Consider the following 27,207-nt stretch of genomic DNA (forward strand, 5'->3'; position numbering starts at 1 on the left):
CCTGTTCAGTACAAAAACAAATAATGTTGGTTCCTATTTCCAAACGACAATGGAGTAAATTAATATTCACTTCATATTGTTCAAAAAAATTCATTCCTAATATACCGTCTTCAACAATATCAGCTACAATCACCGATTGTTCATAGAGGAAATCCCCTAACCGTATTTCTATCTCACAGGTGCTTTTCATCTCCAGATCTTCCCCATTAACCATTTTAAAGTTTTGGTTAACTTCTTTCAGTTCAGGACATTTCCCCTTAAAGATATTCTCAAATAGTACAGAATTTAAAAGGGTCACATCAGATCCCGTGTCAAGGAGAAAACTAACTTCTTTGTTGTTTACTCTTCCCTTTACATATCTAACATAATTAGGGGCTTTCTTAAACTTCCTGGACCAAGATATGCCCTCTACCTCGACCCCTGTTCGTTTAACGGACAATCTGACATTCTATGACCTGGACTTTGACACCTAAAACATACAGGACCGCCTCCCCGTTCTGTTTGTCCCATCTCCCTACCACGACTATCAGGAATATATCTAAGATTATTTCCTTGCTCATTTAAGGGGTGTCTAGTAGTGTTCTTGAAGAACACCTGCTTCTGTCCGAAATTCCTATGTTTTTCATCTAAGCATTGTTTCACTCTCATTTCAAGTCTATCAAACTTTTGATTCAAAATATTCATCTCCGAAATATGTGGAACAGTTAAATTATGAACTTTTGGCTTGCCATCCAATCTTTGATAACTTTCCTCATCAAGACCAATTTTTAGTGCTTCCGTTAAATGGGTAGGCCGTTGACATCTTACTTGTTTTTTTTACCTCCAAATCATCTAAAGCTTCAATGAATTGCTGTACTGCAATTTCCTCACGTGTACTTACATTAGCCCGTGGATGAGCCTTATTTACTAACCGTTGTATTCCTCCTGCTAGTTCGGACAATGATTCTCCCTTTTGCCGTACTCTGTTTCTTAATTGGGTCCAATATACACCAGAATCCCGTTCTGGCTCGAATCTATTTAACAATGATGAGGTTAAAAGCTCCAAGTTAAACTTATCATCATCGTGTAAATCAGTATAGACTTAAAGAGCATCACCACGAAGCTGTACAGCCAAAACCTGACACGACTCTTTTTCAGTCCACCCGTTAATTTCTCTACTCAGTTCAAATTGAGCTAACCAATCCTTACAGCTAGTCTTACCAGAATAAGTGTCGGGCATAACGACAGGTTTTGGCTCTTTTTTTTCACTACGCCCAGTAGACGGCAAAACGCAAGAAGCAGAATCAGGAATGTTAACTGACCTATATCCAAAGGGGCGTCGTGGCACAGAAACGGGACTACCGAACAGAACACGGGAAGGTTGGGATACATGTACAGACAATGATTCGGGAACGGTTTCTCGTACATTAGATGGACTTGTGCCTGCTTCCAAATCAACATTATCTAAAACATCGCCCACTACTGAGTGCACTAACCTGTGTCTACAATGATTTATTCTCTCCAAAGTAGAATTAATTTCCCTTTCTTTCTGCAAACGAGCATTGTCAAGATCTGGTATATCAAGTCTGCCTGCCATATTTACTAATACAATTTTCCACAAAAAAAAAATATGTCCGCATCCAAAACAATTATTAGTCCGAATCAATATTCATTTTTACTTAAATAAAAACCAACAACAGAATTTTAATCAATTTTACTCTGACTTGCCTAATTTTCGGTTCCTAAATTCTCAGTTTTTAAATTTTCGGATTCTAAATTTTCCGGTTCCTAAATTTTCCGGTTCCCGGTCGATGCACCAAATGTAATGAATTTCGCACTCAAGTAGGAAATGAAATCATGCCACTTGAAATTTTACCCGGGTCCAGCTACCCCTTTCAGTTGTAGACTTCAATGTAATAAACACTAAATAGGCAGCCTTGACATACCACGTCTAAATACTAGTATCAGACAGACTACATAACAATAGAACAAATTATATATTTATTCAGGGGGGTCAACACAGAAAACAGTTCTCAACATTTCGTAATACAAAGACAGTTGACATTTAAATTTTAATAGTTATTTACAAATAAATCTAAGTTCCCTTTTAATTAACACCTTCCCATCACAACAACGTTCACCAATACTAAATGAGATTGAGATATCCGCTAGCTCTTCTCAAAACACGGAAAAACTACTCCCTATTATAGTCTAACGGCACCCTTTTCGTTAGCTCCATTTTGCTAATTCGGAAAGCGTTTCTTCAACAAGTCAAACCCCGAATCCTACTTCCTATTATAGTCTAACGGCACCCTTTTCGTTAGCTCCGTTTTGCTAATTCGGAAAGCAGATTCCTTGACACGCTGCCCTAGACGGATAAACTCCCAACCCACTCAAAATGTGCTAGCGTCGTTGTTGGGAAAGGAATTTCCTTTAGCCAAATACACCGGCCTCGGTGGCGTCGTGGCAGGCCATTGGTCTACAGGCTGGTAGGTACTGGGTTCGGATCCCAGTCGAGGCATGGGTTTTTTAAATCCAGATACCGACTCCAAACCCTGAGTGAGTGCTCCGCATGGCTCAATGGGTAGGTGTAAACCACTTGCACCAACCAGTGATCCATAACTGGTTCAACAAAGGCCATGGTTTGTGTTATCCTGCCTGTGGGAAGCGCAAATAAAAGATCCCTTGCTGCCTGTTGTAAAAAGAGTAGCCTATGTGGCGACAGCGGGTTTCCTCTCCAAATCTGTGTGGTCTGACGCCATGTGTCTGACGCCATATAACCGTAAATAAAATGTGTTGAGTGCGTCGTTAAATAAAACATTTCTTTCTTTCTTTAGCCAAATACAACCATTTAATTAATTAATCTCTTCCCCACCCATAATAATAATTAAATATGTTCTAATGATTTGGAAGCAAGCACAAATTCAATAAAAAAAACATCCTACAAAACAAAACATCCCGAAAACCAAGTAAAGGATAATGCCTCGGCCCGATCTGCACAGACTTTCATACCCTTAAACCCGATTGGTCAGATAATAACGAAGCCCGTAACCTACCGACAACCCCCGAGTAATTTTCAACCACAATATAAATTAGACTGGTCTCATACCATACTTTATAACATGCACAACGTAACGTTCCTGGCATTCCCTTATTAGTACGGTTAATATTAGAGATTAATATAATTAGTAAGAAGAATAATAAGAAGAAGAACCAAATAAAAATAATAACCAAGGAAATATGAAATGATAGATCGACAGAAAACCAGGAACGCTACATTATGACTACATTGTACCAATACGATATATTTAATACATGTATGACTCCTCATAGAAAGTGCTGAAAACATTATGACTACACTGTACCAATACCATATATTTAATACATGTATGACTGCTCATGGAAAGTGCTGAAAACATTATGACTACACTGTAGCAATACGATATATTTAATACATGTATGACTGCTCATGGAAAGTGCTGAAAACATTATGACTACACTGTAGCAATACGATATATTTAATACATGTATGACTGCTCATGGAAAGTGCTGAAAACATTATGACTACACTGTAGCAATACGATATATTTAATACATGTATGGCTGCTCATGGAAAGTGCTGAAAACATTATGACTACACTGTAGCAATACGATATATTTAATACATGTATGACTGCTCATGGAAAGTGCTGAAAACATTATGACTACACTGTAGCAATACGATATATTTAATACATGTATGACTCCTCATAGAAAGTGCTGAAAACATTATGACTACACTGTAGCAATACGATATATTTAATACATGTATGACTCCTCATAGAAAGTGCTGAAAACATTATGACTACACTGTAGCAATACGATATATTTAATACATGTATGACTCCTCATAGAAAGTGCTGAAAACATTATGACTACACTGTAGCAATACGATATATTTAATACATGTATGACTCCTCATAGAAAGTGCTGAAAACATTATGACTACACTGTAGCAATACGATATATTTAATACATGTATGACTCCTCATAGAAAGTGCTGAAAACATTATGACTACACTGTAGCAATACGATATATTTAATACATGTATGACTCCTCATAGAAAGTGCTGAAAACACTATGACTACACTGTAGCAATACGATATATTTAATACATGTATGATATTTATAATACATGTATGACTCCTCATAGAAAGTGCTGAAAACACTATGACTACACTGTAGCAATACGATATATTTAATACATGTATGACTCCTCATAGAAAGTGCTGAAAACACTATGACTACACTGTAGCAATACGATATATTTAATACATGTATGACTCCTCATAGAAAGTGCTGAAAACATTTGCTAATTCTGACATGTAGACTTAGAGGAAACCTGCTTCTTTTTTCCATGAGTAACAAGGGATTTTTTATATGCATTATCCCACAGAACAGCACACGTACCATGGCCTTTAATATACCAGTCGTGGTGCACTGGCTGGAACGAGAAATAGCCCAGTGGGCCCACCGATGGGGATTGTTCTCAAACTGACTGCTCAACAGCAAGCGCTTTACCACTCTTTACTACAAGAACAGTTTGGGTATTTTAAAAGTAAAAACTGATTAATCATGGGTGGGGTTGGGTTTTTTTGACAGAAGCAAATTCAGCATACACATATGGTACCAGTCAAATGTGTTGAATAAAAAAGTATTGGTCTATGCGCTTGATCTAAGAATACAAATAATAGCATCGTGTACAGAAACACAACACTGACAGATACTCACAGGCCTTTCTCATGGCAAGCCTCGCAGAATTTTCCATTCTTACCTTCATAGCATAAAGCTGATATCCTATGTCATTCACTAGTTATTGTCTGTTTCTAGGCTGATGGAACTCTCCCAGGCCTGGCGTTTGACTTTGTGTCAAGACTGCTGCGCAAAGCCGAGATAGGAGATAAAGTTGAGCTGTGCGAGACGCTGTTGAGACTGGGCGGAGTTACAGAAACTGAAGGTTTGTCGTCAGTCTGTTAGCAAAACTGTAACATGCAACTACATGTAAAACCTTAACATGGAACTAAATGCAAAACTGTAACATATATATGCATGTATCTGGAACTAAATATAAAATCTTAACACATACATGTAGAATTAAATGCAAAACCTTACCATATATCAGCATGTAAATTTATGCAAAACCTTAACATGGAACTAAATGCAAAACCTTAACATAGAGCTAAATGCAAAACCTTAACATAGAACTGAATGTAAAACCTAAACATAGATCTGAATGTAAAACCTAAACATAGATCTGAATGCAAAACCTTAAAATAGAACTGAATGCAAAACCTTACATAGAACTGAATGCAAAACCTTAACACAGAACTGAATGCAAAACCTTAACATAGAACTAAATGCAAAACCTTAACATAGAACTGAATCAAAACTGAACATACAACTGAATCAAAACTGAACATAGAACTGAATCAAAACTGAACATAGAACTGAAAGCAAAACCTTAACATAAAACTGAATGCAAAACCTTAAAGGTAGACTAAACTCCAACAAGAGTCTTATGTGTTGAAAAGATGCATACCCGGACCACCAACACATACTGACACTTTAACAAATGAAAAACGCGTAATTTTAGAATTAATAAAAAAAACATGATTATTCCTGCTAACTGGGGGCAGCCATTTTGTTTTGTTTTTGTGACGTCCGGTGGTATAGCTTGGGGCGAAGTGACGTCAGCTCAGGTCCAATTTCTCTATTATGCAGTGTAAACAAATACTCTAATAATTTTATGACAAGGCGCTTCGCTTTCATCAACATGACTTGTAAAACAACATAAATGACTTGATAGTATAATAAACTATTTAACTAAATATATTTCAATTTGCATCAATATAACGAAATGGAGTTATATTATTTTTTTTCTTTTAAAAAATCCAAGGAAAAAAATGCATATTATTAGGCCTATTTGTAGGATACGTTCGAGCAAAAACGACCACTCACGATACCCAAGTGATAATTTTCTTTTCTCTGGGACTACGTAATTGGTCAGTTTTGTGATTTTAGATGGGAAAGTCTACTTAATCAAGGGTTTTACAGAATTACTTACAGTGATAAAGCTGGTAAAGTCTATTATGATTTGAGGTTATCACACAATACCCTGTGATCTTAATAAAAGAGGCACGTCTTTTTAGTGTGTCTAGACACAGTGTCTAGGGACCGTCTAAATATACACCTGCCAATCAAGAACCACAGGTACAGGCCACGGAAAGAAAAGACCAATTAACCAAGAAAACACTCCGACTATTATTTCAGTACGTGGGTTAATTTATATACAAAATATAATACAGTTATTTCAACACTTTGACAATGGTGGTTTATTTTGTTTTGAAAAATAAACCACATATACATGTTGCTGTGTTACTGGGATGGATATTATTACAGAACATTGTGATGCATCCACAAAAATCAGGTATGTCTTGTTTCTTCAGTTCGAAGACTAATTCCTGACGTGACATGTTAGGTATTACGTAACCACCAGCTCGCCAGGGGGCGTATTCACTGGGATGGTACAAAATGGATGCGCCCGTTATATATAATAGCCGTCACATTTAACCGTTTTATTAATTAACTATATATACTTGTTAATATTAAGAAATAATGTGCATTATGTATCGTTGAATATGCACACCAGTCCAAAAGCCTTGCTTTAGCATTCCTTTAACATAGAACTGAATCAAAACTTAATATAGATCTAAATGTGAAGCCTTGTTATGTCTGGTTTTTGCAATTTCTTATAAATGCTGATGGAATGATTACATGACATAATGTTATTAATCTGTGCTCTTGTTCGTGTTGAGAAATCCGGATACCTCGGTCGGAGCCGATGTTTCAAGAACTGAACCAGCGCGCGGTAGAGCTGAAACGTATCATGAGCCGAATTCCAGACCAGATTTACGACAGGAAGCAGTTCCTTGAGACCATCAAGTAGGTTCACTTTTACATTTGGGAATGTTCTTTTCCAGGCTTTACAGATATTATTTTCCAGGTTTGTAATGTCATACAATTTACAGATATTATTTTCCAGGCTTGGAATATCATGCAATTTACAGGTCTGATGTTGTTTTCCAGGCTTGGAATGTCATGCAATTTACAGATGTTACTTTTCAGGCTTGGAATATCATACAATTTACAGGGTGATGGATTTTTTCTACGCTTGGAATATCATGCAATTTACAGGTCTGATGTTTTGAATGTTTAGAATGTCATACAATTTACAGATGTTCTTTTCCAGGCTTGGAATGACATACAATTTACAGATGTTCTTTTCCAGGCTTGGAATGTCAAACAATTTACAGATGTTCTTTTCCAGGCTTAGAATGACATACAATTTACAGATGTTTAGAGCTGGGCAGTATTAACATTTCGGTATTGGTATTGGTATTTTTGGGGTAATTTACTTTGGCATTGGTGCGGTATTCAGTATTGATGAAAAAAACAAATACCTACATGTATACTCAGTGCTCAGCTTGTCAGTCACCATGATCACCAGTTGCACTAAAAATATAAAAGTGGCGACAAAATAATCAATGTGGTGAATGTCTCTGGTGATTTTGTTTTATAATAAAAAAAAAGTATTAAAATAAATATGAGCTCAGTTTCTTCTGAACTGTCTGGCTACATTATTGAATCTCCAGTTGAACAAACAATGCATGAATTCATTTTATTGTTCTATGTTTTTTGCTACATTTAAATTTCTGTTCATAGTTATATAAACTTAATCCAGCACCAGACAAAAAGACATGGTTTTTTTTTTATTGATTGTTATGTAAGTGGCTACAAAATTCTGAAAATGGCGACTTTTTTTCTTGACCTAGGTTGACCACTGCAGGCTATACTGATGTAGAGCGGGTTTTTGTTGGGGTATACCGGACTCTAAAGGCATGCTTGCATAATGTTTATATTTTGTAATCCAATAAAATATTATCACCACGTTGTTCGTGTGAATATTTGACATGCTGGATTTTCTGTGTTAAATTTCCTCCAACTTTTATTGAGAATATGATTCCAACACACTCTCCTTGTCAGTCAGTGTGTGTTTTATTGAGAATATGATGCCAACATGCTCTTCTTGTCAGTCAGTGTGTGTTTTATTGAGAATATGATGCCAACACACTCTTCTTGTCAGTGTGTGTTTTATTGAGAATTTGATGCCAACACACTCTTCTTGTCAGTCAGTGTGTGTTTTATTGAGAATATGATGCCAACACACTCTTCTTGTCAGTCAGTGTGTGTTTTATTGAGAATTTGATGCCAACACACTCTTCTTGTCAGTCAGTGTGTGTTTTATTGAGAATATGATGCCAACACGCTCTTCTTGTCAGTGTGTTTTATTGAGAATATGATTCCAACACACTCTTCTTGTCAGTCAGTGTGTGTTTTATTGAGAATATGATGCCAACACGCTCTTCTTGTCAGTCAGTGTGTGTTTTATTGAGAATTTGATGCCAACACACTCTTCTTGTCAGTCAGTGTGTGTTTTATTGAGAATATGATGCCAACACACTCTTCTTGTCAGTGTGTGTTTTATTGAGAATTTGATGCCAACACACTCTTCTTGTCAGTCAGTGTGTGTTTTATTGAGAATATGATGCCAACACACTCTTCTTGTCAGTCAGTGTGTGTTTTATTGAGAATTTGATGCCAACACGCTCTTCTTGTCAGTCGGTGTGTGTTTTATTGAGAATTTGATGCCAACACGCTCTTCTTGTCAGTCGGTGTGTGTTTTATTGAGAATATGATGCCAACATGCTCTTCTTGTCAGTCAGTGTGTGTTTTATTGAGAATTTGATGCCAACACACTCTCCTTGTCAGTCAGTGTGTGTTTTATTGAGAATATGATGCCAACACACTCTTCTTGTCAGTCAGTGTGTGTTTTATTGAGAATATGATGCCAACACGCTCTTCTTGTCAGTCAGTGTGTGTTTTATTGAGAATATGATGCCAACACACTCTTCTTGTCAGTGTGTGTTTTATTGAGAATTTGATGCCAACACACTCTTCTTGTCAGTCAGTGTGTGTTTTATTGAGAATATGATGCCAACACGCTCTTCTTGTCAGTCAGTGTGTGTTTTATTGAGAATTTGATGCCAACACACTCTTCTTGTCAGTCAGTGTGTGTTTTATTGAGAATATGATGCCAACACACTCTTCTTGTCAGTGTGTGTTTTATTGAGAATTTGATGCCAACACACTCTTCTTGTCAGTCAGTGTGTGTTTTATTGAGAATATGATTCCAACACACTCTTCTTGTCAGTCAGTGTGTGTTTTATTGAGAATATGATGCCAACACGCTCTTCTTGTCAGTCAGTGTGTGTTTTATTGAGAATATGATGCCAACACGCTCTTCTTGTCAGTCAGTGTGTGTTTTATTGAGAATTTGATGCCAACACACTCTCCTTGTCAGTCAGTGTGTGTTTTATTGAGAATTTGATTCCAACACGCTCTCCTTGTCAGTCAGTGTGTGTTTTATTGAGAATATGATTCCAACACGCTCTCCTTGTCAGTCAGTGTGTGTTTTATTGAGAATTTGATGCCAACACGCTCTTCTTGTCAGTCAGTGTGTGTTTTATTGAGAATTTGATGCCAACACGCTCTTCTTGTCAGTCAGTGTGTGTTTTATTGAGAATTTGATGCCAACACGCTCTTCTTGTCAGTCAGTGTGTGTTTTATTGAGAATATGATGCCAACACGCTCTTCTTGTCAGTCAGTGTGTGTTTTATTGAGAATTTGATGCCAACACACTCTTCTTGTCAGTCAGTGTGTGTTTTATTGAGAATATGATGCCAACACACTCTTCTTGTCAGTCAGTGTGTGTTTTATTGAGAATTTGATGCCAACACACTCTCCTTGTCAGTCAGTGTGTGTTTTATTGAGAATATGATTCCAACACACTCTTCTTGTCAGTCAGTGTGTGTTTTTTCCAGTCTTGGAAAGTCATGCAATTTTTAGTTTGGTGTCATGGAAAGTAATGGAAAATGAAAAGTGGTCGATAATTAATGTTTTTATTTGTAATTTGTGCCAGGATGTAAGTTTATTACATTGTGTTGATGATCCCACAGAAGTCCTTGAAAACTAGTGGAAAATGCAATTAACAGGTGTTGAAAAATCCTGGGCCCATATTTTATAAGCTATCTTAACACTACAATATCATAAAAATCAATGTAAACTATGATGTCACTATGGTATGTGATATACTGATGTTATATTCTACAATGTTCTACATAGCTTCAAAAATCTGTAGCCTGGAATTCAGTTGCAAACAAAGAGAAGCATGTTAAATAATAAAATACGATCCATTACAAATGTGTGATACAGACGTTGGAATGTGACGTGATTGAACTGATCGGTCACATTAACATAGGGGAGAGCGGGGATAGTTTGGACAGAGGGATGGTCTGGACAGTCCTTCTTTCACCTAAATGGCACATGTTACAAGGGCTCTGATTGGCCAAAAACATCTCTAACAAGTAGATAAAATATTTTCCCAGATATTAGGGGAAAGCAGGGATGATTTGAACAGTTTTCATTGAAACCATCTTAGAACTTTGGCAGTTGAATACATGGAGTTCAAAATGTTATTCTGGTAAAGATTAACGTCTAGGCCATATACAAATTTGTTAGCTAACTCCTGTCTTTAATATTGATTAGGATATTGTTTTCTTACTGTCCGATCCATCCTCTATGGTAGGAATACATCAAACAAGTTGTGTGGTACATGTGAACAGAATCCAATTTTACTTCCAATGAACATTTTAATGAAAAATAATACACATCTAGTGATAATAATAATTAAAAAAAGCACATTACTGGGATGATTTTCAACTATTCAGTGGACTAATCATGTGTTGGAACATCTTCATTATTATCACTACTACTGTCATCTTTATTCAAGGATCCAACAGAAAAGACATCATTCGGGGGATGATTTGGACACCGATGGGGTAGGTTCGTCCACCTGTCTGAAACAACCCCAGTGTGTCCTAATATACAAAAATGGAGGCACATACAACTGTCACCATGTATTATGTCAATGTTGTGCTCTGAAAATGTGTCTTAGACAAAATTGTATATGATGTTTCAATATTCCTGAAATATTTAGCCAATAAATAGTTAGTCTTGGAATAAAAATGAAAAGTGTGAAAAACAAACAAAATGCATAATCACCTAAACAAATGCAACAATTCACTTTATTTGCAACATGGACTAAAAATATTAGCAGACTTTTTATGGGTCAGTCAAGTTATAGGAAAATAGGTAAAAGGTAAGTGTTGAATGAAGGATGTTAAAACAAGTTGTTTTCTCGCTCTGTCTTTCAGGTTAATTGCCAACTCCATTAAAACATTGTTGGATGCTGTGAACAGAGTAATCAATGAAATGCCTCTGACAGCTAGTGGAAGCAAACAGGTTTGAGAACAATTCCATAATTAGAACACATTTCCTTTGAGGTCTATCATAGTGTTAATAATCTGATTGGTTTCATTATTATTAAACTCTTATACATAACGAGGAAGTATACATGCCAAAACCCTTTGGAACCATGATATCGAAGTTTAAACGAAAAACATTCATTACTAAAACACATAGTGGTGAGAAACCAACTGGCCCTTGTATAGTTTTAGGCTTTCATTAGCCAATTCCTTTCATAACACACACACACACACACACACACACACACACACACACACATCAAAACAAAAATGTAGTTGTCGAACTATCAAAAAATTCCAAAAAGATGGGTTTTTTAAAATCGTGCATGTTAGCTTGAACACGGTAAAAGGGTACCAATATTATTTTGATTAAAATACACTAACAACTGCTGATTTTTAAATGACTGTTCTGCAAAAAGTTAAAAATTTTGTTTTATTTAATGACACCACTAGAGCACATTGATTAATTAATCATCAGCTGTTGGATGTCAAACATTTGGTAATTCTGATTCGTAATCATCAGGAAACCCGCTACATTTTCCCATTAGCAATAAAGCTTCTTTTACATGTACTTTCCCACAGACAGGAAAGCACATACCACAACCTTTGACCAGTTGTGGTGCACTCGTTGGAATGAAAAAAAAACCCAAATCACTTGAATGGATTAACTGAGGTGCTTTGATCCTGCGACACAAGCACCTCAAGCGAGCACTCAACCGACTGAGCTAAAATCAGCCTTGACTATTCTGCAAAGTCCTTCTTAGATCCCATGGAACTGCATCACTGATAGGTAGAAATTGGGAGGCATTTATACACACATTCTGAAATGAATGCACATTTATTTTATTATTAAGATTATGTGAAAGTAAATAAATGAATATATAAAATTATTTGTTTTCAGATTTTGGAGGATAGGAAGAAAGAATTTGTGAGGTATTCCAAGAAATTCAGCAATACACTGAAGGAGTATTTCCGTGACACGAACCAGTACGTAACTAGCATGTAGCTGTTGTTAGGATATATGGGCTTAATCATTGTTAGAATATATGGGGTTAACTTTAAATTCGTAGTTCAAGTTCAAGGGGGTAAATTAAGCCATATAAAATAGTTTCTACTTGGGAGGGGAGATACTGGTCGGCTGTGTGTAATTAGCAAACCCGTGTCTCTCTCAGTGCTAAGATAAGAGCGTTTATGTTTAATTGTTGGCACCAGGGAGGAAGGGCTAACCTTGTCAGCACACATTAATTTGCATACTGTTTTTCTTTGCTTGTTTTATATATTGCTGTAGTTAGAAATAAAATCAGTTTTCACTTGGTCTCTTTGGTTGTCTGATGGTGTCAGATGGGTAGTGATCTTAGAACTTAACAACTGGGGGCTCGTCCGGGATTGTATAGTGAAAACTCACCCGTTAAATTCTAAGAACTACGTTGTGCAAGATGTCAGATGTTGGTGCTGAAGAAATGCAGCCTGATCAAGAATTGGTTGAACTTTTGGAAATGGACAAACAAAAACTAACAAAGAAACAATTACAGAAAGTACATGACAAAGAAGTAGAAATGGACGGCGACCGGCGGACTACTTTGGTTTGCTTGATCAAATCAAGCGGAAGGGGAAAGAGACATACAGGTGATTGAACTCTCGTATACGGATGTACATGGAGAGGTTTCTCGATGACAAAGATCCAACTGACCAGCTGTGTGAAGCTTTCTTTCTAAAAGCGTTACCTCCAGCACAAGCACAGTGGATTGTGAGAAACAAAGGTTCAGGCAGTGTAGTGGAAGCGGCGGAAGATTATGTAGAATCAGACACTACAATCAGAGAAAACCGAGATCAGCATGATGGAAGGAATCATTCAAGACAGATAAAACCAGATATCAAGTGTTTTATATGTCACAAACAGGGTCATCTGGCACGCCACTGTAGAAAACAATACGGTGACAGCCGAAATCAAGCGATTTTCTTTATTCAAAATCACCAGACAAATAAGCTAATCTACCTACCTGGAAAGGTGAATGGAAAAAACCTTTCATTTGTTAAGGACACAGGATGTGAACTAACTTTAATAAAGGCAAAGTTTGTTCCCCCAAGCTGCATTCTAGAGGGACAGAGCACAGTGCTGTATACAGCAGTAGGGCAACCATTCAATGCCAAACTTGCTGTTGTGGAGATAGACACTCCATTTTACTCTGGACATGTACAGGTTGGTGTTGTTCCGGGATTGGTTGAAGATGCTTTACTTGGAATCGATATCATTGACAGAAAAGCCAAAGTTAATGCAGTGACAAGAGCCCAAGCTCAAGCAGAAGAAATACTTGAATTCCCTCAGGTACAACAACAAATGGCTGAAACATCAGAAATAAATGAGAATATCCTGCCAAATGCTGAGACATTAGCGACCCAACAACGGAAAGATGAAACACTGAACAAGATTCGAGAAACTGCTCTGAACACAGAAGAAGAAGCAAGATCTGAATCCAGTGCTTTCTTCTGGGAAGACTCAATTCTTTATCGTCACTGGAGAACCAAAGATAATTCCAAAGAAGGAAAGCAATTAGTTGTTCCACAGTCTATGAGAAAGAAGATATTAGAACTGGCTCATGACAGACCACTAGCTGGACATCTTAGTGTTGAAAAAACCAAACGGAGAATCATGGCAAGGTTCTATTGGCCTGGAGTACTCAAAGAGGTTGCTGAACACTGTAAAACGTGCGACGTCTGCCAGAAGTTTGGTGCGATTTCGCCTGGTTTCTTTTTGGCGAAATCGCACCAATGCGGACAGTACCAAAAGTCACTGAACCTTTCAGAAAAATATCCATGGATATTGTCGGTCCACTGGCCAGAACAAAGAAAGGTAACAAGTTTATTTTAACCATTGTAGATGAAGCCACACGTTATCCAGAGGCATTTGCTCTGAAGTCAATTGAAGCAGAGGTGATTGCTGATAAACTGATTAAAATGTTTAGCAGGACAGGTGTACCTGATGTAATCTCGACGGACCAAGGCTCGAACTTCACAAGTACACTGATGAAACAGTTATATGAGATTCTTGGAGTCAAGGGTGTGACAACATCGCCGTATAATCCCAAGGCGAATGGTGTTGTTGAACGTTTTAATGGAACTTTAAAAGCAATGCTGAAAAAGTTATCCATGAGTGGTAGTGATGACTGGGATGTTCTGTTGCCATATACATTATTTGCGTACAGAGAGGTACCATATCAGGAGACCGGGTTTGCACCATTTGAGCTTTTGTATGGATGGCCTGTTCGTGGACCTCTGGATCTTGTATATGAAGCCATGACGGGACAGTCTGAAAATGGTCAGACATTGTTGGATCACATTACTAAGGTCAGGGAACGCCTGGCACTAGTTACCAGTGTAGTTGAGAAAAACTTGACAAGACGACATGAGTATACCAAGGTATGGTATGACAGAAAAAAACAGGCCAAGGAACGGAAGTTTTGGCCTGGTGACCAGGTACTGGTTTTGTTGCCGTCCAGTTCAAAGAAGATGCTTGCACAATGGCAGGGTCCATTCAGAGTGGTAAAGCAAGTGTCTGATGTCAATTATTCAGTTCAAGTTGGCGGTCGTCGAGTATGTGTTGTATATCACATCAATTTGTTGAGAAAATATCATCCCAGAACTATCATGTATGTTGGTGCACATAATGATACTGAAGAAGAGGAATCGAGTGGATTTATCTTTCCTGATGACACCGAGTCTTACCGAGATGTCAGAATCAATCCGGTGCTGTCACAAGAACAAAAAGAACAACTGCGAGCAATCTGTGAAGAATTCTCAGATGTACTGACTTCAAAGTCTGGCTGTACAGACTTGATAGAACATGATATCAAGTTGACATCTGATACCACTATCTGTCAAGCGCCTTACAGAATTCCCCATTCTAAGTTGGGTGAAGTCAAGAATGCCATTGACGATCTACTAAAGCAAGGGCTGATCAAAGTGTCAAGAAGTCCATATTCGTTTCCAGTCGTTCTTGTGCGAAAGCCTGACAAGACACTAAGAATTTGTATCAATTACAAGAAGCTAAATGACATTACAGTAGTTGACAGTTACCCCATGCCCAGGATTGATAAACAATCGAAGCTGTGGGAAGATCCAAATTCATCAGCCGACTTGATCTGACCAAGGGGTACTATCAAGAAGAAGTGTTTTATTTAACGACGCACTCAACACATTTTATTTACGGTTATATGGCGTCAGACATATGGTTAAGGACCACACAGATTTTTTTTAGAGGAAACCCGCTGTCGCCACATAGGCTACTCTTTTACGACAGGCAGCAAGGGATCTTTTATTTGCGCTTCCCACAGGCAGGATAGCACAAACCATGGCCTTTGTTGAACCAGTTATGGATCACTGGTCGGTGCAAGTGGTTTACACCTACCCAATGAGCCTCAGGGTTTGGAGTCGGTATCTGGATTAAAAATCCCATGCCTCGACTGGGATCCGAACCCAGTACCTACCAGCCTGTAGACCGATGGCCTGCCACGACGCCACCGAGGCCGGTCCGGGTACTATCAAATACCTCTCTCCAAATCAGCACGGGAGAAGAGTGAATTTACTACACCATTTGGGCTCTACGAGTTTACTGTTATGCCTTTTGGAATGAAAACAGCACCAGCATGTTTTGCTCGATTGAGGAAATTGGCATTGGGATCGGTGAGAGATGTAGAAACGTATTTCGATGATGTCATAATCCACAGTATGGACTGGAATGACCATGTGGAAAGCCTTCGGGAGGTTTTCCATAACCTTCGGAAAGCTAAGCTGACAGTTAGACCATCAAAATGTGAGCTGGGAGCATCCGAAACTAAGGTACTTGGACATATTGTTGGACAAGGTCAGGGTCATGAAAGAATATCCACTGCTCATCACAAAGAAAGATATCAGAAGGTTTTTGGGAATGACATCCTACTACCGAAAATTCATCAAAAACTTCGCCAAAATTTCCACTAGTTTGACTGATTTGTTGAGAAAGAATTGCCCAAACAAAGTTCATTGGACTGATAAAAGTGTACAAGATTTCAGAGCACTGAAAGACGCATTGACCAATGCACCTGTGTTGATCAATCCAGACTTCAGTAAGAAATTTGTGTTGCAGACTGATGCAAGTGATCATGCTCTTGGGAGTTGTATTGTGTCAAATCCAAGCAGGTGACGAACACCCAGTGGCATTTATGTCCAGGAAGTTATTGCCACGAGAGCGAAACTACGCCACAAATGAGAAGGAGTGTTTGGCAATTGTATGGGGAGTAGAATCCAATTCATACTACTTGGCGGGAACACCATTTACCATCCAAACTGACCACAATCCGCTTGTGTGGTTAAACAACTTGAAGGCAAAGAATCAGCGCTTGTTAAGATGGTCACTGATCCTGCAAGCATACGAGTTCATCATAGAATACAAGAAAGGAACTAATATTGGAAATGCAGACAGTCTATCAAGAATCTACTATTTGTGAAAAGTGTTAACTATCCAGCATGTGAAATGTTTGACAGTCTAGCATGTGAAAAGGAAAATAATGAACAGTGATAAACAATATTTTCAATTGGATATGTATTAGACAATGGATAAGTAAGTGTAATTCTATAAAATGATTATAGGGTGAGTACCAATTTACTTAAAAATAAAGGTACATTTTATTGGTGTTAACTTCTGAAGAGAAGTTTACGTTTTATTGGTTAGGATATATAGGGTTAATCATTGTTAGAATATATGGGGTTAACTTTAAATTCGTAGTTCAAGTTCAAGGGGGTAAATTAAGCCATATAAAATAGTTCTACTTGGGAGGGGAGATACTGGTCCGGATGTGTGTAATTAGCAAACCCGTGTCTCTCTCAGTGCTAAGATAAGAGCGTTTATGTTTAATTGTTGGCACCAGGGAGGAAGGGCTAACCTTGTCAGCACACATTAATTTGCATACTGTTTTTCTTTGCTTGTTTTATATATTGCTGTAGTTAGAAATAAAATCAGTTTTCACTTGGTCTCTTTGGTTGTCTGATGGTGTCAGATGGGTAGTGATCTTAGAACTTAACACTGTTCATACTATTTTCTATACGACCATTCATAAAGCTGTATTCTCACCTTCTAGTGTAAAGCTATGTTTTTATGTGTATGTTTTTCGTGTACATATTGCATGAAACCACGAATCTGTGTGCGTGTTGATAATTTTGAATACACGTGAACACACACTGACAAAAATTAATTTCAAAAGGATATGGTGATCAGAACATCGGTTAGTTTAGATTTCATGCCCATATTGATGATGTTACTTTCTTTGGTATGACGTTATTTCTTGTGGAGATTCCCAGCTTCCATGATCTGTGAAAAAGTTCTGGAAAAAGCAATTCAAAATTCATGTACACTGATTATGCACAATTTGTGGATAGCACTGAATGGTAAATTAAGTAGTGGAGAATGTATTATGTTTTGATTTGTTAAAATGTATTCACGAGTCCCATATAGGCGAGTTCATTATTTTTCATGAATCTACACTTTTGAATGCATTTTTCATTTTAAACAATTATGTGACTGCTAAATTAACTTGTTTTATCTTTCTTAATGAAAATATTGCTTAAAATGGCAAAGAATATTTACAAAGCTAATAACACAAAATGATAGGATCCTTTCGGACCTTATCTGAACGATTTGGTCATACAAATATCGGCTGTGGATGGCTGTCATTAAATGTGATAAACGTGTGATCTGTGATTTAGTTTCTAACAATCTTCACTGTGTTCCACCAGAATATGTTTAATGTACTATCACTAGTATCAGGTTTAAGAGGCTTAAATGACATGACTGACTGATGATGCAGATGTTTGGCCTTGTGGACTGATAGTGTTATACTTGTTTATAATGTACAAGTTCTATCAGTAGTGGGTTTGAAACCCTGACTCAGGGCTTCTGGAATTTTTATAAAATCCACTAGCCATGGGATCAATAATTTTTTTAATTTAGTAGCCACGATTAAATATCCACTAGCCCTACTTTACTTAAAAGTAAATACAATTTTACTAATAGTAATAATCAGATATGTCACCTAAAGGAGATAGAGCTTAAAAACACTTTAAGATTGGTGAGGTAGGAGTGGGGCCAGGATATTCATATTTACAAAATAGACTTAAAAGCAACATTTGACCCAAAAAAAATCACTAGCCGTCTGGCATGGTAATAATAGTTATTTACTAGCCCAACATAGAATATCACTAGCCACAGGAGTGGGGCTACTATAATCTAGAAGCCCTGCAGGCTGATTTGAACGAACAACAAGTTCAAATTGCATTGTTTCACAGGTGTTGATTCTTGAAAATAATAACCTACAACTAGAACAATAGTGTGATGTCACAGATATGGATTAATAAATGTTTAGATCACCAAGATTATAGACTGCATGTTCGTGCCATTGTTACAGAACCTTCCAGCCAGTGTGCCATGACTGGTATGTCAACGGTCGTGGTATGGGATGGTGCATATAAAAAGACCCCTTGCTACTAATGGAAAAATGTGGCGGGTTTCCTTTCTAAGACTATAAATCAAAATTATCAAATGTTTGACATCCAATAGCCGTGGATTAATAAATCAATGTGCTCTAGTGGTGTTGTTAAAGTATTTTAAATATAGTAAACTGTTCGGTTTTATTTACACTGTTCATGTATGTCTAACATTTTGTTTCCTCATTTCAGAAATCACAATGTTTTCTTGAGTGCTAACTATCTGATCTATCAAACAAACCTCATTTTGAAGACTGTCAGACAGGAATATTGCTGAAGATTGAAGATGCACAGAAGCGGATCTTTAGTGAACTAGATTAGATCAACCATACGGAACCTTATTTGGAAAACAGGAATGTTGCTGACGAATCTAAACTTACGACTAACAATTGAAATTGAACATTTTGTTGAGCAGCCTGAATTTGTTTACAAATTAAATTATGTAATTTTTCTGGAAATTAATTGATTTGAAGATCTAAATGTTTGTGTACCTTTTCTACATGGATATAACAAAAGAATGGTTTGATTTTCTATTCTTAATTTTGTAGTGACATTTCTACATCCAAAATATTTAACCAAACAGAGATAGTTATGTTGTGAATCAAAATCGACATAGTTTTATTAACCTTTTTAAGATGAATGTAATTTTCTATAAAAAAAAATAGTCATACATTTCAAGTAATGTTATTTTTGATAACATGCTTGGGTGTCTGAAAAAACATTTCTTTCTTAATAGTCTTGTAAATGTCTATATAGGACAAGTATCTTTACGGCATACCATGATTCTGTACACAGATTTAGAAGTAGTCTTTCTTGATGGGAGAAAAACATTGTTGTTACAATTTAATCTTAATCTTAAAGAAAATAGCATATAACAGTTTGTCAAAATGCTGTAAATCATAAAATATTAGCGTGCTTATAATTTAACGAAATTCAAATAAGTGGCAAAAAACTTTAGCGAGATTGTCACATCAAACACAGGGGGGAGGGTGTGTGTGTGTTAAGTTTTAGTATAGGCTGAATGTTACACTTTTGATAACTTTTAACCTTATGCAACATTAAAGACAACTCAAATTAAATTTAAAAAACTGCAGTCATGTGCATGCTAACCAACTACATGCCCATGTGTATTGTTATTGTTTTGTTTAACCAACAGCATGTACATGTATTCATTAATGTGTATTAAGTTAACCACCAACAAAACGACGATACAAGTGGTTAGAAGCAGTCTGTTGTATGTACTATCTTTAAATTTAGCATCACAAAATATTATTGTCTTGTATGGCCTTGCTAAATTCACTAAAAAAAATTATGCTTGCTAACATTTCCTGATCTACAGTATTTGATAAATAATATTCAACTGTTCTGTTTTATTAACTTATAACCTGTTTATTTTCTAGTATTCACAAAATATATATAGCTGGATGATTCATGTACCTGCATATAGAAATTAATACACATTTACTTCCTAGATAGCTTACTTCATTTAAAAAGCATTGAAGAAATAATTTTGAATACCACGGATAACAAATTTTATTTATTAATCAGTCTCATATCTTTATTGACACACATGTAGTTTTTGTTTAAATATTTCTATACCACAGATTATTTACATACATTGTTCTCGAACAACTTACAATAATTTTTGGCGCTTACAATATTTAATCCTCATTGAGTTCTATTTTTCATTCTTTCGTGTTTGTTTTTTTCCTTTTTATATGTCAATCTTTGACTGGTTGTATTATGGTTTGGTGTCATCCATCCATCTATTTACTTTTCATTTCCGGAGCATACAATATATTTTTTGTTGTTAATTCATATAGGGTGATAAAATGTTGCATATAAGTACAGCTTGGGATGGCGGTGTCGCTTTCAATAACTAATACACCAAGTTTTCATGGTTTACCGTACTGCACATTAAAGGAAATATTTTTCTGGGGTAGATTTTCTTTATCAATTTATATAGAATCATCAAACCTTGCATGCATGTACAACTTGTGATGTGTAATGTGTAACTAGGTCACCACGACCTACTTTTGACAGGTGTTGTTTGATTGGTCGTTATATAGGGAAGAGTGTTGTGTACATTCATCAGATCTTAGAATTTTATTCCTCATCTTGAATGAAGAGAATATCAAAATTGCCAAACCAGTTTTGTAATGACTTTAGATGTTAATACTTGTGTCTATATTGTTCTAATAACCACAGTTATTTCGGTGTGCTTGTCCCCCCCCTTATGAATTGTGTCATGTCCTGGATAAATGATGACATCATAGTGTGCATTGCAGACTGTTTCTGTTTTGTTGAGACCACGTAGTGACAAACTGACATAAAAACTAACATTTTCTGTCTCTCTCAACTGTAATATCCCGAGTTTGTAGCCATTTTAAAAGATTTTCAACAAACAAAAAATGTTTTACATTTTTAAAATTAGAATTTATCTTTATTTTCTTGCTTATGAATATTTCTATGACAAAGGAATTTCTGGACATTGCAATGTTTTGTCCAAAATAATTTCAGATGTACAAATTTATTATTTCTTCAATGTCCAAACAAACTGAAATATAATTTGGTCAAAGACCATTCCAAATGTATTTATTTGTATAATACTTTATATTTAAAATGTTAAAAGTCAGTGTTTTAAAAACAGGGGAAAAAAGCAGGATGTGTGTTTAATTTGTTGGGAGAACAAACAAAAGTCATGCACAGGTTAAACACTCGGGATAGTCATTTTAAATATAAATTTTATATTAATGAGTGGCCTTTTTGTTTTTTGTTTGTCCTACTCTGTGTAAATAAAAGTAAAAGTATGACTTGTGACCCACAGAGACAAACACGAGGCTGTGAACAAGATGTTGTATTTGTAACTGAAGTTTGATGTTGGAAATGTTTCATAAGGGGTACTTGTATATACAGAGAAACCCCTCTAAACCAGACACCCTTGCCCGGTTTTAGAGAGGTTAACTTCAGTACTGGGGTTTTTTTTTAAAAGGACTCTGTAAAATGTCTGGTTTTTAGGAAATTCCGGTTTACAGAGGTTTCACTGTATATTTTAACATATCAATGACGAGTTGGTGTCTGATGTAGTTGTCCACCACACACAACCAAAACTTTAACCATTCAATGACGAGTTGGTGTCTGATGTAGTTGTCCACCACACACAACCAACACTTTAACCATTCAATGACGAGTTGGTGTCTGATGTAGTTGTCCACCACACACAACCAACACTTTAACCATTCAATGACGAGTTGGTGTCTGATGTAGTTGTCCACCACACACAACCAACACTTTAACCATTCAATGACGAGTTGGTGTCTGATGTAGTTGTCCACCACACACAACCAACACTTTAACCATTCAATGACGAGTTGGTGTCTGATGTAGTTGTCCACCACACACAACCAACACTTTAACCATTCAATGACGAGTTGGTGTCTGATGTAGTTGTCCACCACACACAACCAACACTTTAACCATTTTAGGTATTTTGTTTTCATACCAATAATGGCTACATGAGGTATCCATTTGTACTATTTACAAAATCATCTTTTTTGTTAACAGCCATTTTAATAGTGCCTTTGTCACTGGTTTTGTCTCGAACTATTTTTGGTGTAAGCATACATTGTATGCATTATACATACAGATATCCTGCAATCACCATATGTATACATTTGGCAAAATATGGGGACTAGATAAATTTCTGTATTTTAGGTCACGGACCAAAAATATAGCTTTTTGGGACATAACTACTAGGCACTAGTTATGGTCAGCAATGGAATGTTGACCTTTAATGTCACACTGTAAATAAACAATGTGAAGTCACCAAAATTATAATAATAATAACTAACTTTAATAATAACAAGACACAGTATTATCAAATAAATTATCTGAATAAGAAGTATTTTAGTTTAGTTTATACATAACTATGTAGTTACGTTATGCCCACAGGTTGTAGCCCAAACTGCCATTAATAAGCTCTACGCATGGACTGTGTACTCTGTAAAATAGTAAAGTTGTGAAAATTTCATTTATTGTTCACATTATGTAGGATTGCAGGATAAATAAAATAGCTACACGTAGTTGCTATCTTAAGATACGATTGGGGCTTTATCCTACTTGTTCTAACTTGTTACTGTATAAAACCAAAACCTTAAGATAGAAACCAGTTGTTCTCTATATAACCATATTACGTGATCCGATTTCCATGAGGGTTTCACTTAAATCATAAACTTGTACTGCATACTGCACTAATATCATATGCACACTGATGAATAAACTTACAGTCATCTTAATCATCATGTTACTAGACTTAAGTATATATATATATATAAGAAATATATTCCAGGGACAATAAAATGTGGTTTAAATACACAGAAACTGTTATGTTGTTTTTGTATGGTAAAGAAATGTACCAGTGAGCTGGACAGAGAACTTGTTGCAAGTGGTAAAGTGCTTGCTTGATGCACGGTCGAGGTGGGATTTAGCTCCATCAATTGAGGTGCTTGCGTCGCAGGATCGAACCACCTCGGATCCATTCAACTGATTGGATTTTTTCTCGTTCCAACCAGTGCACCACAACTGGTTTCCTGTCTCTGGGAAAGTGCATATAAAAAATCCCTTTCTGCATTAGGAAAAATGGAGCGGGTTTCTTCTGATGACTACAAGTCAGAATTACCAAATGTTTAACATCCAACAGCTGATGGTTGATTAATCGATGTACTCTAAATGACACGTTAAAAAAAACTTCTTTTTTTTTTTTTTTGTGTGGTTACTTTGGGATCAATCCCAGTTGGTGGGCCCATTGGGCTATTTCTTGTTCCAACCAGTGCACCATGACTGGTATATCGAAGGCCGTGGTATGTGCTATTCTGTCTGTGGGACAAAATGCCAATACAGTGACAGCATTATGAAAGAGAATTCTATGCGAGAACAAAACATAGTTCCAGTCTTTATTTCTGCAAATAGATTACATGAGTATGTAATAAACATCAGGTTTGTATATTAAGTGATTGTTTGTTTTTAACATATAGTAGCTTTTATATACAAGCATATACATGTACGTAAAAAGACCTTTTTAATTTTGTAACCATTGTAATTGGTTTCCAGGTAACAGGACTTTTTTCCTGATTACATAAGAGGATAATAAACAAATCACCAGTTATTATCAAATATATGTCCCTAGCAAAATATCCGCTTTTCACGAGCATTAATGAGTGAAAAATGAAAATTATTTCACGAGGGTCATAAATTTGATAGTAACGTGTAGAGAGTTTGTTGTTCTAATTATTATCTCGGCGCTTTTTTCTTCTCTAAAAGCCTGTGTTGTGCAGCCACCAAAAGAAGTGGCCTTTTTAGACAAGTGGTTGCGTAATATAGATCAGTTTATACTATATTAGATGATTTGGGAGAATTGTAATGTGGCTTCTTGACTTTGGTAGCTGCTTAATACAGGTGGCCGCTAGATGTCCGACTACATATAAATGATGTAAGCCACTTCACACACTAATCAGAATATTGCTATTACTTGGTATTTTATTCACATTAACCGTCAAAAACCTAAGTTCTGTTTAGTTTTATCAAACAAATTTGTAATGAATTGTATTAAAATAATGCTTTATTACAAAATTTAACAATGAAAACAAAAGAGGTATAAATTGCCAAATTGTGGTGTCGTAGTTAGTACCGGTAGTCATTGGTTTGTAAGCGCTAAATTGTCCATTACTATTGTACATGTACGTTACACCAATGTATGATAATTTCTCAGTGATAAATTATGATTTTTACTTTCCCAGTTATGGAAGCACATTTCTTACCCATATGTGCAGAGAGAAGTGGGGAAAGAAAAATGATCTTTAACTAGGGAAAGGAAAAAAAACATTTCTTACCCTAGATATGTTTTGATGTCATAAACAGTGCTTCACTATAGGCAGTTAATTGTGTAAGAATAGTTTCCATGGTGGCAGTCATGTCAATAACTAACTTACATCATCAGCGATACGTACGTCACAGCTATGACACAACGCTGTCTCTTATTCTCAACTTGCAAACTTGTTTTCAACAACAGTATCGTTTCAATATCTTCCAAGAGGGTGACTAAGTCCATTCATTGTGTTAATTTAATCCGGCAGGTGCAAAACACTGAACTACCATTTTGAAGAAACCATGTGTTTTTTTCCAACTTACGTCATTTGTCTGTATCCAATTGACACTGATTAAAAGTTTGTTTTGTTTAACAACACCACTAGAGCACACTGATTTATTCATCATCGGCTATTGGATGTCAAACATTTGGTAATTTTGATATCTGTAGTCTTAGAGACGAAACCTGCTACATTTTTCTATTACCAAGGGATCGTTTATATGCATCATCCCAGACAGGACAGAACATACCACAGCCTTTGATAGACCAGTCATGGTGTTGACAATGATCAAGTCAGTATTTGTTAGAACACTTCATCATATTCAGGCAAGTGATTACTCCTCCATTATTTTGAAGAGTGTACATTTTTTATCCTCAACATTTTGGCAATTGCAAATTTTCCCGTAACATTTTGAAATGTGCAAAGTTCCCTTCAACAGTTTGACAATTGTGAAGTTGCCCCCAACATTTTGATGACTGCAAATTTCCTCTCAACATTTTGACGTTTAAATTTCCCCTAACATTCTAACTGCAAATTTCCCCTCAACTTTTTGACAACATTGAATTTCCCCTCAACATATTGATGAGCACAAATTTCCTCTCAAAGTTTTGACCAGTGCAAATTTCCCTTCCTCCACATTTTGAGTGTTTTTCGAAAACAGTTCTGCAATGTAATTAATATGCAAGTTTAATTGTTAATTTTGTTTTTATATGTGTTAGCTGGAAACACATTACAATGGCTAGAAAGTCAAGAATATCTTCTTAAACACTTTTCACTGAAATTCACATCCAAAGCATTAACATCTTTTACAAAGTCAACTTGGCAAGAGTATTAGAATAATAATAATAAAAAAATATTCCACACACAGGATACTTTAAATTAATAGTTTTGTCATCACTACGTTACAATGACAAATTGGTGAATGTCATATTCACCTAGACCAAATATCTATGTCTGTAAATCACTTTTCCTACAGTATTTAAGATTTAACTTTTGTTATATGAGACCAGTTGTTCAAAGCATAGTTGAATTAACCCTGGGTTAGTTTAATATTTTCATTTTAATTATTTTTACACAAAACATTAAACATTAAATTTGATTATCTATATAGATAAGTGACTGTTCTAAATCAAGTTTGAACATTATGTTTTCAAGTATTATTTGAACAGAATCTGAATCAGAATTGAAAAATGTTATTAACCATTGCTTAACTAATGTTTTGTACAACTGGCCCCTGGATTTTTAATTGTTCCATTTGAGAAAATCAGTAGACAACCTGACACAGAATACATGCATGATTCAGACCTGACACAGGTTCAGTCACTAACCATTTTCACTTGCAATCATACACCACTTATTTGGCCAACAGCCCAAATATTACAAACACTATGTTCGGTATTTGTACTTAACTAGTGAAAATGTGAAATGAAAAAATAATACCAATACTAAACAATAAATATGAAATATGATGTACAGACGTCAATATTATTCAGTCTAATCTTTACCCTACCCAGTGCTGCAAAAATGATCAGAAACAATTGTGAGATTTGTACATTCCTGCGTCCAGAGTATATTTTACTATGCTTTTTTTCTTCTTCTTCTTCTTATGTAGAGAAAAGCAGAATATCGGACCATCACAAATACAAATATCACCATGGGCAACAGCTGCTGACACAGCAGCAATGTGTTACTATGGCAACAGGAAATATCACACACATCACATGAAATGCAATCATAAGCATTCAGTCAACTGTTTTTGTTTTCTTTGCTTATTGTTTTGTTTCTAAAATATCACCATGAAGGTAACGTGTGTCCTCAGTTCCGTGGAACTGATCCCACAACAGCGCTTGCTGCAGATGTAACGGTCCTGTTGTATTATTAGTCTACATGTGTCCCAAGTCTCTGATCACAAGAACGGATTCGTCGCACTGCTCCGTGGGGGAACTTGCTGCTGTGCCGCGGCATTCTGAAAAAATATATATATATAAATAAATACATAGTGCAAAGTCCAATTTAAAAACAATCAGCTCAGAAATAAATTACTTGTAGTAAATTCCATAGCATGAAAAATGGTGTTTCCTGTGGA

General features: G+C 36.1%; 2 protein-coding genes across 4 annotated transcripts in view; one reads left to right on the forward strand and one right to left on the reverse strand.

Moving 5' to 3' along the window:
- LOC121374229 (programmed cell death protein 10-like) overlaps nt 1–23,352 on the forward strand; it is a 37,821-nt gene extending 14,469 nt beyond the window's left edge. Inside the window, exons 4-8 of the mRNA XM_041501230.1 lie at nt 4,850–4,976; nt 6,835–6,961; nt 11,353–11,440; nt 12,365–12,450; nt 19,171–23,352. Of these exons, the coding sequence (XP_041357164.1) occupies nt 4,850–4,976; nt 6,835–6,961; nt 11,353–11,440; nt 12,365–12,450; nt 19,171–19,255 (513 nt within the window). The 3' untranslated portion in view covers nt 19,256–23,352. The remainder of the gene's footprint in view (nt 1–4,849; nt 4,977–6,834; nt 6,962–11,352; nt 11,441–12,364; nt 12,451–19,170) is intronic.
- A 564-nt stretch (nt 23,353–23,916) lies between these two features.
- Nucleotides 23,917–27,207, reverse strand: part of LOC121374234 (arf-GAP domain and FG repeat-containing protein 1-like) — a 55,904-nt gene continuing 52,613 nt past the window's right edge. For all 3 annotated transcript variants that reach the window (XM_041501260.1, XM_041501252.1, XM_041501244.1), the window contains one exon: nt 23,917–27,087. In XM_041501260.1, coding sequence (XP_041357194.1) covers nt 27,028–27,087 — 60 coding nt within the window. In that variant the 3' untranslated portion in view covers nt 23,917–27,027. The remainder of the gene's footprint in view (nt 27,088–27,207) is intronic.

This window comes from Gigantopelta aegis, chromosome 1 (assembly GCF_016097555.1).
Source record: "Gigantopelta aegis isolate Gae_Host chromosome 1, Gae_host_genome, whole genome shotgun sequence".
NCBI lineage: Eukaryota > Metazoa > Mollusca > Gastropoda > Neomphalida > Peltospiridae > Gigantopelta > Gigantopelta aegis.